Here is a 14,744-nt window from a genome sequence, read left to right on the forward strand (position 1 = left end):
TCAACCCTGAGCACCTGCAGGTTGTCCTCTCCCCTCTCCCCTTCTCTTCCCCCTCTCTCCACGTGGTCATGGCCGGCCTCTATCCTCCACTTCTCTACTCTTCTCTCTCTCCTCCCGCTCTCCCACTCTCTTAATAAACCTCCCCTCATGGAACCATCTTGGCCTGCTGTGATCCATACAAGCTGCGCTGTAGAAATCCTTTTACAAGGGACAAGGGCAGGGCCAGCCTAGCTGAAACAGGAGTGAAAATGGAGATGGGTGATTAGAACACTGCAATCAAGTGCGGCGGTAAGATTCTGCACATTCTGCAGGTAACGGGCGGGAGGTTTGATGACCTCCACTTCCACTCATCCTAACCAGAACAGCTCCCTAGACCCTGTATCGCTTGCCTCATAAGTCACCATGCATTTCAGGAGGCCAGCTACAGGGCTGATTTTATTTACCACAGACTCCAAGGCCTGAGACAGACACTGGCATATGGTGGGGCTTAATAATAATAAAAAGGTTAAGTTATAATAGCTTAACTTTTTATATAATCACATATGTATTCATTTCTTTTTTGTTATCCAGATCACAAAAGCTCAGTTCTTTTATTTTCCTTAACAAATTCCATGAGATGCAAGGTAAAGCATTAGGTGACTTCTCTTCTAAAAAGTGCCACAGATGTTAAGGCCTGACTCCTTCAAATGGGGACAAGGGCTCTCGGCATTTGTCTCTCAGCAGTTGAATAGTGTTTTTTTTTATTATTATTAAGTAATTAAAAGTTTAACTTTTTAAATTTTGTTTGTTTGGGTTTTTGTTTGTTTGTTTTTTGTTTTTAAGGAAAAACCATATGTAGATATCTTTTTTTTTTAAAGATTTTTTTTTTCACTTATTTTATGCATGAGTACACTGTCGCTGTCTTCAGACACAACAGAAGAGGGCATCAGATTCCACTATAGATGGTTGTGAGTCACCATGTGGTTGCTGGGAATTGAACTCAGGACCTCCTTAAGAGCAGTCAGTACTCTTAACCACTGAGCCATCCCTCCAGCCCCCATGGGTGGATATCTAAGCATAGGAATGTCTAAGCTATCATCAATAACCAATGGAGTAAAACTGTCAATAACCCTGCAAAATCTCAAAGGTCTGTGATTCCTTTGTGTTTCAATCCTGTTGTTTCATATCATGCTCACCTTCCGTAGCAAACTGCTCCAAGTGTTTTAGGGTGATTTCTTTATACTTTGAAGTCTCTGCGAGTCGTTCATAAATTACTGTGTCCTGGAAAGTAAGCAGAAGGTTTGGTGGATTAATTAAGCACCCTGAACTTAATAAAATTGAGATCAGCAACATTATTGGTTGCTGTACAAAAATCTCCCAGTGTTTCCTTTTAAGCACAGAATATTTTTGTCTATGAGTAACAATGATTCCCCCAAGACAGGAAGGAATACAGCTGGACCTGTGAGTTCTGCATCCATGGAATCAATCAACCACAGACAGAAAATGTCTTGGCTTGTAAGGTTGGGTCTGCAGAGATTATGCACATTTTTTTTTTCCTCGTGATAATTCCATAAGCAGTATGCTAGTACTTTTTACATGTTTATATTTCAGTTAAGAATTGTAAGTCATCTAGAATTGGCTGAAAAAAAAACAGAGAAGGAACTGGGCCTGGTGTCCTACATTTATAGTGGAGGCAGGAGGATAGCTGTATAACATACAGACAGAGCACTATCCCTGAAGGTTTTGTAGAATTTTGTGAGTTCTATTTAGTGGAAAATGGTCTAGAACTAAGGGAATATTGGGAAATGCCGGCCTGACAAAGAGTCTGTCTTATGCAGATCCCCCATGAGCTAGAGCCTCAGTGGCTATAATATGTGTATAAAATTTACCCAGGTTTAGAACCTTCCAGGGATAAGAGCACCTTTGGAGGTCTGTGCTATCAGAGGGATAAACCTGAGGCACCAGTGGACCACCAAATGTCCTGAGATGTCCTGTGGGGACAGAATGAGAACCTACAATCCCCGAGCTGCCTCAAACAGCTAATGTCTCTGACTGTGTCTAGCTTTAAGACTTAACTGACTTAATTTGTAAAATAAAATTCCAGAATTGAAAACAATATTATTTCTTTGATATTTCCACACAGTATGTTTTGATCCTATCAACCTCCCCCCGAAACCCCCCCCCCCACCTATTTTAAAGTCCTGTTGGCTTTAGTTTCATGCAGTGTTTCTATCTCTCTTCTCCTTCCTCCTTTATAAATGGCCTACTGTTCCTTTAGTTCTTCGCTGGCTTTGGTTTAACATCTCAAAGAACTTCAGTATTCAGACTTCATGACTTTTTATTAGACCAGGAAAAAATAAATCATTTACCTGCAATTACTCTCTCAGTGGTAGTACCCACTGTGGGGTTTCTAGTCTTGGGGCTGAGATTTGGAAGCTGACTAATGGAGTATGATTTAGAGCCCTTGAGAGAAACACAACCAAGTGACCTCAGAGCAGATGGAATATCCCAAGCCCCAATTATGAATTTCTTTTCATTTTTCAGTGGTGGGATGGGAAGGAAAACAGAGAAGGAAATGACAGTTTGCAATCATGGCTCCTTCCTGGGAGGAAAAGGAGTAACTTTGGGGTTCTTTTTTTTTCTTTTTTTTAATGTTCATGAAAATTTCCATGAGGTTAACAGAGGCCATTTTTAGAGGAGGAAAGATCTTTAAAACGTTGAAAAACAGAAGTGGTGGTAAGGAGGAGGGAGGCTAGGTTCTGCAGTAAATCTAAACATACTGGTTCTTAAGAGGGTCAATTAATTGTCTACATTCTTTGTGGTATTGAGGAGGCGAAGGGAGGAAACGTGGCCTTCTGTAGTAAATGTGTGTTTTCAAATGACAGTCACAAGTGGTTGGCCATGCTTGTCTGTGAAAAAAAAAATACTTAAAGAGATACGTTTGGGGACACAAAGCCCTCCTTTATTTAGAGGGCTACATCAAGAGTCTGCCACATTTTCAGGAGTGAAAAAGAATCCCTTCATAGATACTAGAAGAGGGACATGCCATCAGGTCAGACTCTGAATTTATGGACAAAGCCTTAGGAGTTTGGTTATCTTGTATCTTGGCCTTCAGGGGAAAAAAGGGTGCAAATCCACAGTGACACCATATTCTTTGAGATAGCATGGTGCAGCCAAATGCCTGTTACTGTGGATGGGATCAGGGCTTTGAGGAGAGTGAAACCCATGGTTAATCATTTCTTTTTGGTGAACCTTTTTGTTTTCCTCTTCCTTTTTATCTTTTTATTTTATTTTTTATTTTTTTATTTTTTTTGGAGACAGGGTAGGGCAGGCTTTAATTTATTATGTAGCTGAGGATAATCTTGAGCTCTGATTCTCCTGTTTCTATTTACAAGCTCTGTGATTCTAGGCATGGGGTACCACCTCTGGCTCTTACTGTGTTATACACTAAAATTCAAATTCAGTTCTGTATTTAAGAAGGTATTTTTATACATGTGTATGTGCAGGTATGTACACATACGCATGTGGAGGCTACTGGTCAACCTCCAGTGTCATTCTTTAGAAGATTCAATCTTATTTTTGTGAGACAGGGTCTCTTAATGGCTTGTGGGGCTTGCCTGTTGGCTACATCAACTATTTAGCAAGGCTTAAAGATCCTCTTGTCTCCACCTCTCCTATGATCATAAGCTCATACTATTTAGTTTTTACTTCTACATGGTTTGTGAGGATCAAACATAGGCCCTCATGCTTATAGGCCAAACTTTTTACCTACTGAGATATTTCTCCAGCCCCACCCAAAATATATTAAAGAAAACCTATTTGCATTTAGTTCTTTGTGTAGGGTTGAAGTCTAAGGAATGCTGGTAGTAGAAGAAATAGTCTTCCTCAGGAAAGAACACACCAATTGGTTATTAAGTACCAAAAGGCCTGCCCTAAAAATAAACTGTAGTGGTTTGAATCAGAATGGCCCTCATAGGCTCACATATTTGAGTGCTTAGTCATCAGGGTGTAGAACTGTTTGAAAGGATTAGAAGGATCAGGAGGTGTGGCCTTGATGTAGAAAGCGTGTCAATGGGAGTGGGCTTAGAGGGTTCAAAAGGCCACAATAGGCTCAGGCTTGCTCTATCTTTCTGCCTAAGGATCAGAATGTAGCTCTTAGCTGCTGCTCCAGTACCTGCTTGCATGCTTCCATGCTCCCACCCAGGAGAATGCAACCTCCACAACTGTAAGCAAGTCCCCAACTAAATGCTTTCTAAGAGTTGCCTTGGTCATGGCGTCTTTTCATAGCAATAGAACAGTAACTAAGTATATTCATGTAACATGGCATAGATTGAGAAGGTTATAGTTAGGAATATATATATATATATATATATATATATATATATATATTAATATATATATAATTAATATATGAAAAAAGCCCATGAATTTGAAAGAGAGCAAGAAGAGGTATGTGGGGGGTTTGGAAGGAGGAAAGAGAAGGGAGAAATGATGTAATTATTATGCCAGCTGAGTGTGTGGAGACCAGAGAACTTACAGGAGTAGGTTCCAGGGATTAAACTCAGGTTGGCGGGCTTTGGGCAAGTTCCCTTATCCACTGAGCTATCTCACCAGCCCATGGCACGCTCATATTTAAATATACACAACCACTTTCTGTGATAGGCTTTACTCAGAAATAACTGAACTTTGCCTCAGATAGGGTGGCGAACTACTAAAAGCAGCTAATTTCAGATATGGTTTATTTTGGATATAGCATAGAATTTTAAGAGACACCTACTTTGAAATTATTAATCGCTTCAGGTTCCTGTAGCTCTCACCTGCCTGCATGCTTCCATGCTCTCCACCCAGGAGGATGTAACCTCTGCAACTGTAAGCAAGCCCTCAACTAAATGCTTTCTAAGAATTGCCTTGGTCAGCCGGGTGGTGGCGGCGCACGCCTTTAATCCCAGCACTTGGGAGGCAGAGGCAGGCAGATTTCTGAGTTCGAGGCCAGCCTGGTCTACAGAGTGAGTTCCAGGATAGCCAGGGCTATACAGAGAAACCCTGTCTCGGAAAACCAAAAAAAAAAAAAAAAAAAGAACTGCCTTGGTCATGGTGTCTCTTCACAGTATACTTTAGTCATTTAAGGTTTCTGTAGGATCAAGTGTGTTAGTCAAGTTTCTCAAGCCTTCTGTGGTTTAGAGTAAAATTTTTGAATGAACTAAAGTTTTATTTGAGTAAATGGTACTTTAACTGGCTACTACTGTAGATATAAATTGTAAACTGTATATGCTTCCATTTTTAAATTTAAAATTAGCAAAACAAGGTATCTTTCTTACAGAAACTCTTAAGTCACTCTATTACTTTATACTGTACTTTACATGGGATTTTCAGTACTCTTTTCTAATTTACTAACTTTACTCTTTCCTCAACTGTGTTGAATCTAGAATTCACTCTATTTATTGATTTTTTAAAAACTGCTTAAGAGTTTGAATTCATCTTGCATATATACCAGATACCTTTCCCAATTTCCTTTTGAATGAAAATAGTTCTCGAACTTCTTTATTTACTACACTGAGATTCCAAACATCCTGAGGTACAGTGGTCTACACAGATGGTCTAGTCTGGAGCGAATCCATGTTTCTCGGTTGTGATGTTCACTGCTTCCTCTGGGGTGAGATTTCCACATATACCTCTAGCTCTGGATTTTCCTGAGTGCACGCCAACCTCATGGTTTTACAGCTTGAGCAGGGACTGGCATGAGCTTTCCTCAGCCACTTTGCATGATTAGAAAGCTCAGCACTTTGGTCTTGGCCTCAGAGTAGGGGTGCTGGCTTGCACCTGAGTTCTCTAATTAGACTTAAGGCCAGCTCAGTAGGAGGGAAATCATGCCTGGTATTAGAAACCTAGCCAACTCTCTGACACTAGTGGTGTTTCGGATCTTAGAGGAGAACCTACTACTGCCACAGTTCCTAACTACATTCTAAAACTTAGCCTTATATGAACAGCAAAGTGTAGCTGTCATCTCATATTAAAGAAGCCTTTTTTTTTGGTTAGCAAACCGATGCCATTACAGAAAACCACAACCGGTCATAATACAGAAATCAACAGATCATGGGGAGCTCAGCCCTAGTAGGTACATTTACAACACAACACCTATACCTAGGGCTCAGGGAATATCATGGAAGAGGCAGGTAGAAAGATTGTAGGAGGCAGACAACCAGGAAGTTCTGCTGTGAGATTGTTATCCCCTAGAAATGACAGGGAAGCTAGGCGTGAAACTCATGGGCCCTACCCTTAGACAAAGAACTACATGCAACCAGGGGATGTGGAGAGAGGAGCTGGTCTTTTTCTGGTGCATCTGTGTGAATGTATACCACATGGTTCAGGCACCCCTGGAGGCCAGAAGTGGCTCCTCTGAAGCTGTGTGCGTCCTAGGAACCAAACTCCTGCTCTCTGGAAGAGGAACAAACACTCTTAAGCAGTTGAGTCATTTTTCCAGACAAATTTACTGCAATTTCTTTTCCTGGGAAATCCAGGCTTCTGCACCTGATAGCCCCTTGTGTAGCCCCCAGCCCTATGTTGATAAGTGGTGTTAGTCCACTCAGCAAGCCAAGTAGAAATCCCCAAATGATCCCTGATAATCCTTTCCCTCAGCACCTGGAAACATCAATTACCAAGTCCTAAGTCTTCCTCCCTGGTCTTTCCTGTGCCTGTCTCCATCCATCCCCAGCAGCTCTTGCCTGGAAGAGTTGATAAGGCTTCATTGGAACCTCTGCCTGTCTCTGTTTGCAGCCCTCAAATCATCTCCCCCAGTAGCATGGAAGAAATACATGCATGCTCTTCAGCACAGGGATGGAGACAAACCAAACCTAACTCATCAACCAAAGGCAAGTCATACAAACCCTTCTGCCTGGTTCATGTTCAGTTACTCCACATCAAACTACAAACTACGGTTGTCAGGTATTCCTTGCTGTTTTCATGTTTAAGCTTTTTTAACTACTTAATCCTATTTCAGAGAGGGGAACAATACAACATGGAAGTTAATATGTACAAACAATCTCTGTGATTAAAAATAAAAATCCAATTTTTTTTAAGTTTCTGCTACTTTAATCCCTCAAATAAAAGTTTAGCAGTAAGAATGTTCAAACTTTTTAAAAAAGGAAGCATGTGATTTGGGTGTGGTAAATCAGACAGATGCCAACCATGGAAGCAGTTTCTTTTTATTCTCTTACTGGGCTTGTTGCACAGGAAAGTGGAAGATCTGACTTAGCACCACAACCTAATCACCTTTTTATGTTCTTCCCTGGCTAGACTTAAGTTCTTGAGGTGACATAGGGCTTATCTTCACTTCTCTAAAATCCAGCTCAAAGCCTGGAGATAAAACATTCAGGATGAATACGTGTTAGACGTCCTAATCAAGGGGAACAAAAAAAAAACTCAAAGAAACTGTAAAACCAAATTCAGGAGACATCATGAAATAATTCTACCAAAGTGCTTCAAAAACCTGTGGCATTCAAAAACTGTGTTTCAAGGCTTTAAAACCAAGGAATTTAACTTTCTCAACAGGAATTTCAACAAAAGAGTTGGCTTTCTTAAGTTTGGCTTCCCAGTTTCCATGGGACAGAGCACAGTTATTGAATCCATTTGAAATTGGGAAATTCCAAGCTGAAATGTGCAAAGAGCTTACTAGGGAAAGGGCACCTCAGGAAGAAAATCCTAACTGATCTTAGCAAAAAGAATGGCCCTGGTTGGTAGGCTTCTCATTTTTCCATAAGTATAAACATGTTTTAAATAGGAAAATTGAATTGGAATACACAATACTATTTCTGCCAATATAACCTACTCACATACTGAAGCTAACCAACAATCGGCCATCCTGTAATATTTAAGACAGGACAAACAAGCCATACAAAACGAGAAATCACAGTGATAATTGCGAGCCAACCCTCTCTCCATTTCTACGGTCTTTAGGCAAGTAGATTAAAATTGGAGTGTGTCATTATATTCTAATACAATTTAAAAATATTTTCTGTATTTAGTCATCTGCTAACATAGCTAATATAACACAAACCTCAAATATCATGTATTAAAAATTGAATTACAAAAGTACCCTATGCCAGACTTTTTCAATGCATCAGATTTACCCAGAAGGAATTCCACATTTCACCAGCAGAGGCTGAACGCTCTTACTATAAAACACCGACAAAAGTGGATGTCATCAGCTTCATGTAAAACATCTGTGTTACATTTCCATAGCGGGATGCCTAACACGCACATTATAAACCATCATAAATCAAAACCATAAAAGGCAAAAGGAAAAACTTACAGCTCCTTTGCAGTAAAGCTGTAACTTCCCGGATGGAGTGCGAACCACCACCGACATCCTTTTCCTAGCGCTGAAATAAAGAGATTTTCCATAATGGGTCATCATATTGCAGCTCTACATGGACATGTTTTTGATGTGTTTCACATATTTTAATGCTTGCAGTGAAAAAAATTAATCTGACCAAATTATGAGCCATATTCTTCCATATATACAAATTATCTCCTGAGTGTAGAACTGGATGCCTTGGAGAGTTAACATTTTATTTTTTTTAAGTCACCAGAGTATCATCTACTGTCCTAAAAGAATAAACAAAACAGTTCCCCAGACACCTGTAAGAGTTAATACCCTCTAGCGTAGCATTGTGTTTAATATGTTACTATTTGAAAACTATTTGAGTTATCTTAGTAGATGAGTTATATGTCTCATTTTAAAAATTAAAAACAAAAAGGATAATTTTAAATAAATAAATAAATAATTACAGATGAAAGCAAATGCTATTACTTTAAGAAACAATATAAGCATTCATTATTGTTTTTAATGATAGCGTCAGTCTCCTGATTGAGAGGTACAAACCAAGACCCCAGCAGATGCCAAAGACCGGGGATAGTGGGATAGTATCAGCCCAATAATATGCTTTTCATATATATATATATATATATATATATATATATATATATATATATATATGTATATATAAAATCAATGTTATATACCTATAACAATGATTAATTGTTAGATACAGTAAGCATTTAACAACAGCTACTAAGAGAACAATTACAATGATAAACCTTAGTATAAGGTATTGGAAACTTAAGAAATTGTTTGCTTCTAGAATTTTCCATCAGATATTTTCAAGAGTATATCTGCCTATGAAGAAGTGACGCCACAGCCAGAGTGGAAATACTGTACTTTACCAATAAAGTAAATGTGTCTCTTGTATACATGTTAACTCAATCCTTCTTGATTCATGTTGCTCTTACTTACTCCAGTTCTGACTTAATGGTCCCAGACTCATCAGTTTAGTTCCCCTGGCAAGATATCTAAGGCTAGGAACCCTCTTCTGAGATCCATCAGAGTAAAATGGCCATTGGAGAGAAAAGTCAGATGAATAATATGGAGACACAAGGCAGAGGTGCTCTACACTGACCACCCGTACATTTCATATATCTATATGAAATATAGATATATGAAATCTTCCATCCTGTTTTCATGACACAAGGGAGAAATATTTCTGCTTTTATCAGAGCCCAAGCTTAGGCAGTGAAGGAAACCATAAAAAAACCAAAAAGCTGGTGAAAATGTAATCAAACAAGCGGCCATGTTCCAGCTCCAGCAAGCAGCAGAACTTGGCAACTTTGGCCATGTGGTTCTGGCTTTAAAATCAAGGACAGAAGAAAGGGGTTATGGAATCTCCCTCAGCTAAGGAAAGCTGTTGAGGCCAGGAATGTATCCGGGTGTCCCTGCACAGAGGCCTAGTGGGGCCACTGTGTGAAGCTGTGACAGTGAAAGCTTGGATTGTCTTGGAGACCCCAATACATTGGAGATGCCAGAGCTATAGGATATCCGGCAAGTAGAGCTGTTAAAGGGAGTGGAACCAGCCCAAGAGAAAGAAGTGTGTTGCAGTCAACAGAGATGAAAGGATCTGGAGAACTGAGGAGCATTTTGACATCAGACACGGAGATGCAGTATCTGGAGTTTGCTCAGCTGGTTTTGCATCTTACTTTGGTCCAGTATGACCTCATTGTGCTTCCTTCCCTATGCTCTGGGATGATAATGCTATGTTCTGTACCATCATATGAAGTACGTGATCTGCTTTTTATTTTGATTTTACAGGGAATTATAGTTAAGAGATTGCATGAATCTCAGAAGACACTTTGAACTTTGGACCTTTAGGCAAGTTTGAGATTGTTATAGACTATGGACTTTTGAAGTTGGATTGAACACAGTTCTGCATTATGGTATGGCTACAACCCTATGGAGGTCAGGGAGCGGAATGTGGTGGTTTGGGTAAGAATGCACCCCTCCTCCATCCCCAGACTCATGTGTTTGAATGCTTGGCTCATAGAGAGTGACAATATTAGGAGATGTGGCCTTGTTAGAGTTGATGTAGCCTTGGTATAGGAAATGTATGATTGTGGGTGTGGGCTTTGGGGTCTCCTGTGCTCAAGCTATGCCCAGTGCAGCACACAGTCTTCTTCTGCTGCCTGCAGATCAAGATATAGAACTCTCGGCTACCTTTTCAGCACCATATCTGCCTGTGTGCTGCCATGCTTCCTGCCATGATGATAACAGACTAAACCTCTGAACTGTAAGCCAGCCCCAATGAAATATTTTCCTTTATAAGAGTTGCCTTGGCCATGGTGTCTCTTCACAGCAGCGGAAACCCTAACTAAGACACCTCCTGGCTTATGACTGTTGTCTTACAGCCTCACTTTCTCAGTAGCTTTGTTCCAAAGTCACACAGCTCTCCCACTAATCTGTCCCTTTCCCCTGATATATAGATTCTGCTTATCCACAAGGAAGTGTCTCCTGTATAATACCTCACCTAGCCAGGCACCCTCCCTGTGAACCACATGGCCATTTTAACTCTATCGCTCAACTCTAGGTGAACTACGTCTCTCCACAGGCTCTCCTCAGCTCCCTTCCACGCCCATCTTCCCACCATCCCAATGACAACTGCACAGATCTTTTTTCAAACTTCTCCTTACTTACTTAAGTTGGCAGTGCCTCTGAACAGATAACCAAGCACTCTTCTTGGGATTCCTTTCAGCTCTGGGGCTATTTATCAGTCTACTTTTGTCCTGTGTGTCTTTAACCACAAAGCCTTTATTTTAAAGATGCCTTCCTTTCCAACTCTCTTGCAATAGTTGCTCATGCTAGCCAAATACTTTATCACTGAAGTTTACCCTGCAGTCCACTTCTTATTTCAAGGCAAGTTGTTAGGAAGTGGCCAACGATGGCCTTAAGCTTCGTTGATAGCCCAGGGAAGCCTTGAACTTGTGATCGTCTTGCTTCTTTTCCAAAGTAGCTAGAGTTGCAGGCCTGTGCCATCAGATTTGGCTAATTCTTAATTTGCAATCAATCATTAATAGTTAGAATTATTTATGGCTCAGCCTTCCACTTTCCCCTTGATTTATATTTTATCTTTAGAAGATCCTATTGACTTTCAATCTTTGAGTATCACCGGTAGACCAGTGATTAACAAGTGGGTATTTCAGCCATAGCTTTGGCTTCATGTCTCAGGTTCTTATATATAATTCCCTGTTGGATATGTCCATTTGTATGTCTCACAGACATCTGAAACATAGTGTTTCCAGAGATCTCATCCACCACATCTGCTCCTATTCCCATGTCTGTCATTTACGTACAGGGAATTTCCACACACCCAGATGTTCGTGCTAGGATCCTAGCCCTCCTGTTCCTTCTCTTTGTTCCCACCCCACCCCTTTGATCCAAAGTTCCACTGACCTCCCTTCAAATCAGTGTTAAAAACAAACAAACAAACAAACAAACAAACAAACAACCCATTGACTTCTCTTCAATTTCACTACTGTTATCCCAATGGAAACTGCGCACATTCCTGGGGACTATTGGAAAGCATGGAATTCATTCCCCTTCCCATTTTTAAACCCACCCTCACTACAGAATCAAAGAGCTGAAAGTCACCTTCAGAAGGTGATTATCTCAGGCATTGGCTACCATATCAGAAAGCTGGCTAACAGACCATGGAACTCTTAGCTGATTCTGTATCTGTGACTCAGGTCACTTTAAAAAGACTTCTTGAGCCGCCAGCAGAAGTCATGTAGTGGTGAACTGTGAAGAAACCTGTGCATGGCCTATCTACAGAAAGTACTCGAAAACTGCATGGAAGATCTTATCTTGCTTAAACACACAAATAAAAGTAAAGCATAGATTCCAGCTATATATAGGAAAAACCAGTAATGGATGCAAATGTATTTTTCCCCACATGAATTACAGGGCAAATGCATTTACCTGGTGAACTCTAGGACATTGAGCAATTCATATCTTTCTTCCTGCCCCAGCTGTAGAATATAAGAATTGGAAATATTTTAGGATTCTTGGAAATAATCACAGGCAATAAAATTTATTGTAAAATGTCAACATGAACACAGCTTCCCTTCACCCTTTCTGAATTATTGAACAGAATTCACTAAATTTTCAGATTAATGAAAAAAGTGAACAGTAGGAGAGAGTTCAGAAGAATCTCAAGTGTCTCAGAAACAGGACTGAGAACTACTGAGGTCCAAATGGAGAGCGTGGGACAGAACTGCCAACAGACAAGATTATCTGTTGTGACTGTATGACTGTCCTGAGGTTACTAACAAACCCATGAGCCCATGCTCAAACAGTCAGAAAAAGAACATGAAACAATAAAAAAAAGGTCAAAACTTAATCTTTAGGAAATAATAGAAAAATGTATTTTTAAGAAAAAAAAATTGAGTTAGGAAAGAAATAGTTTAAAAGAAAAAATACCAAGCACAAAGATGTTTAGCTATGAATATAATAGAAGCACTAATAATAATTTTCAAAATGAGATATCATTTACATTAAAGAAACATAGAGATCTTCAGTGCAAACTGTATAGTTTGATAAAGGTTGGCCTGCGTAAATACCACTGTGTTGAAGCTGTAGAACATCTGACCCGTAAATTCCGGTGTTCCATTTCCAATCAATCTTATCCCTGCCCCAAGGCGATCACTGTTCAAAATTCTATCTTTATAAATCACATCTGCAAAATTTCCAGCTGCACACAGATGGACTTGTAAAGGCTGCTTTCCTCAGTGCCTGTCAAGTCCCCTCTTCTACGATTCATCCACAGAGTCAAGAACTCATTCTTGTTTATTGTTTAGATGGTCAGTTGGCCCCCTGCCTGCTCATCCTCTCCTGCTGATGGGCATTCTGTTTGTTTCTGGTTTGGGGAGACCATGGCCACAGCCACCACAAACACTCTGAGGTAAGTCTCCAGTGGACACAACTTCCTTTCCTCCTCAGTCACTGAGAACTGAGTACAGATCGAAGCAGGCTTTCCTTTTTTTCAGAAAACTCTTTAAAAATGCACTACCATTTGCTTCTGTGAATACTTTAGCCTCTGCAGTGACAGCATAATCATGCCTCTTTATGTTTTTGCATGTTCTCAATAACTAGCCATGTAGCCTGTCATGTGGTCTGCCGTGTAGCCACGTGGATGTCACCTGCTGTCATGTATCGGTTTAGAACTGCCCACTTAAAAGCATATCCTGAATAATTATATCTTCGTTGTTTGTTATTTTGAGACAGGGTCTCATGTAGCCCAGGCTGGCTTCAAACTTGCTATGTAGCTGAAGCTGGCTCTGCACTCCAGATTCTCCTGCTTCCTTCCTCTCAGGCCCTGGGATAACAGGCCTATATACTATGCCCACCCCTCTGGATACTTACATAACCAAAAATTTAATAACGGTTGGAATCTAGAGAAGAAATCAATGGGAGGATGATTCAAGGGAGCTAAATCTCCATTTATTAGAAGAGAAAATCAGTAGATATGTCTAATTTGGAAGAATCAATATCTACCAAGTGTATTATCAGCCACGATTTTGTTAAGTGTTTAAAGACGCGGACGAAGGATGACAGTGGTGCTCCTGAATAGGAAACGTCAGTTCCCCTGTAATCTTTTCCTTACTGCCTTTGTCTCTGAAGCTACGTGAATGTATTACACAGGTTTTAAAAACCCCTTAAAACACAAGTGACTTACTGAATCTATGATGACAGAGTCAGGAGTTCTTCCAGTGAAGACAAAATTCAGTTGCTTGGCGGCTCTGACCAGTGCTCCCTCATCTGTGGCAGGGAACAGGAGGAAGAAATAGAGGACAGAAAAGTATAACATATGCAAATAGAAGGACAGTGACAGTTTTCTGCTTGGTTAGAATCCGTCTCATTCTGCTCTGAAATCCATTCTGTCTTATATATATGATGACACCAGAGAAACGAGTATCATGTTCCTGAACATGTCAGTTATCCACTGTCAGTTGGTCACCGACTGTCAGTCAATCACCCACTGTCAGTCATCCACTGTCAGTCAGTCACCCACTGTCAGTCATCCACTGTCAGTCAGTCAGTCAGTCAGTCAGCCAGTCAGTCACTGCCAGCCACACTCATCCATTGTCAGTCACCCACTGTTAGTCGCCCACTGCCAGTCATCCACTGTCAGTCATCCACTGTCAGTCAGTCACTGTCAGCCACACTCATCCATTGTCACTCACCCACTGTCAGTCACCCACTGTCAGTCATCCACTGTCAGTCAGTCACCTACTGTCAGTCATCCACTGTCAGTCAGTTACCCAATGTCAGTCACCCACTGTCAGTCAGTCACCCAATGTCAGTCACCCACTGTCAGTCAGTCACCCACTGTCAGTCGCCCACTGTCAGTCATCCACTGTCAGTCAGTCGCCCACTGTCAGTC

The 14,744-nt window shown here is 40.6% G+C and overlaps 1 protein-coding gene across 4 annotated transcripts in view; it reads right to left on the reverse strand.

Moving 5' to 3' along the window:
* Positions 1–14,744, reverse strand: part of Atp8a1 (ATPase phospholipid transporting 8A1) — a 230,835-nt gene that overhangs the window by 116,142 nt on the left and 99,949 nt on the right. For all 4 annotated transcript variants that reach the window (XM_028765216.1, XM_028765213.1, XM_028765215.1 and 1 more), the window contains 4 exons: positions 14,037–14,119; positions 12,281–12,330; positions 8,288–8,357; positions 1,176–1,260 (listed from right to left, as the gene is read on the reverse strand). In XM_028765216.1, the coding sequence (XP_028621049.1) occupies positions 1,176–1,260; positions 8,288–8,357; positions 12,281–12,330; positions 14,037–14,119 (288 nt within the window). The remainder of the gene's footprint in view (positions 1–1,175; positions 1,261–8,287; positions 8,358–12,280; positions 12,331–14,036; positions 14,120–14,744) is intronic.

Source organism: Grammomys surdaster, unplaced genomic scaffold (assembly GCF_004785775.1).
Source record: "Grammomys surdaster isolate TR1022 unplaced genomic scaffold, NIH_TR_1.0 150, whole genome shotgun sequence".
NCBI lineage: Eukaryota > Metazoa > Chordata > Mammalia > Rodentia > Muridae > Grammomys > Grammomys surdaster.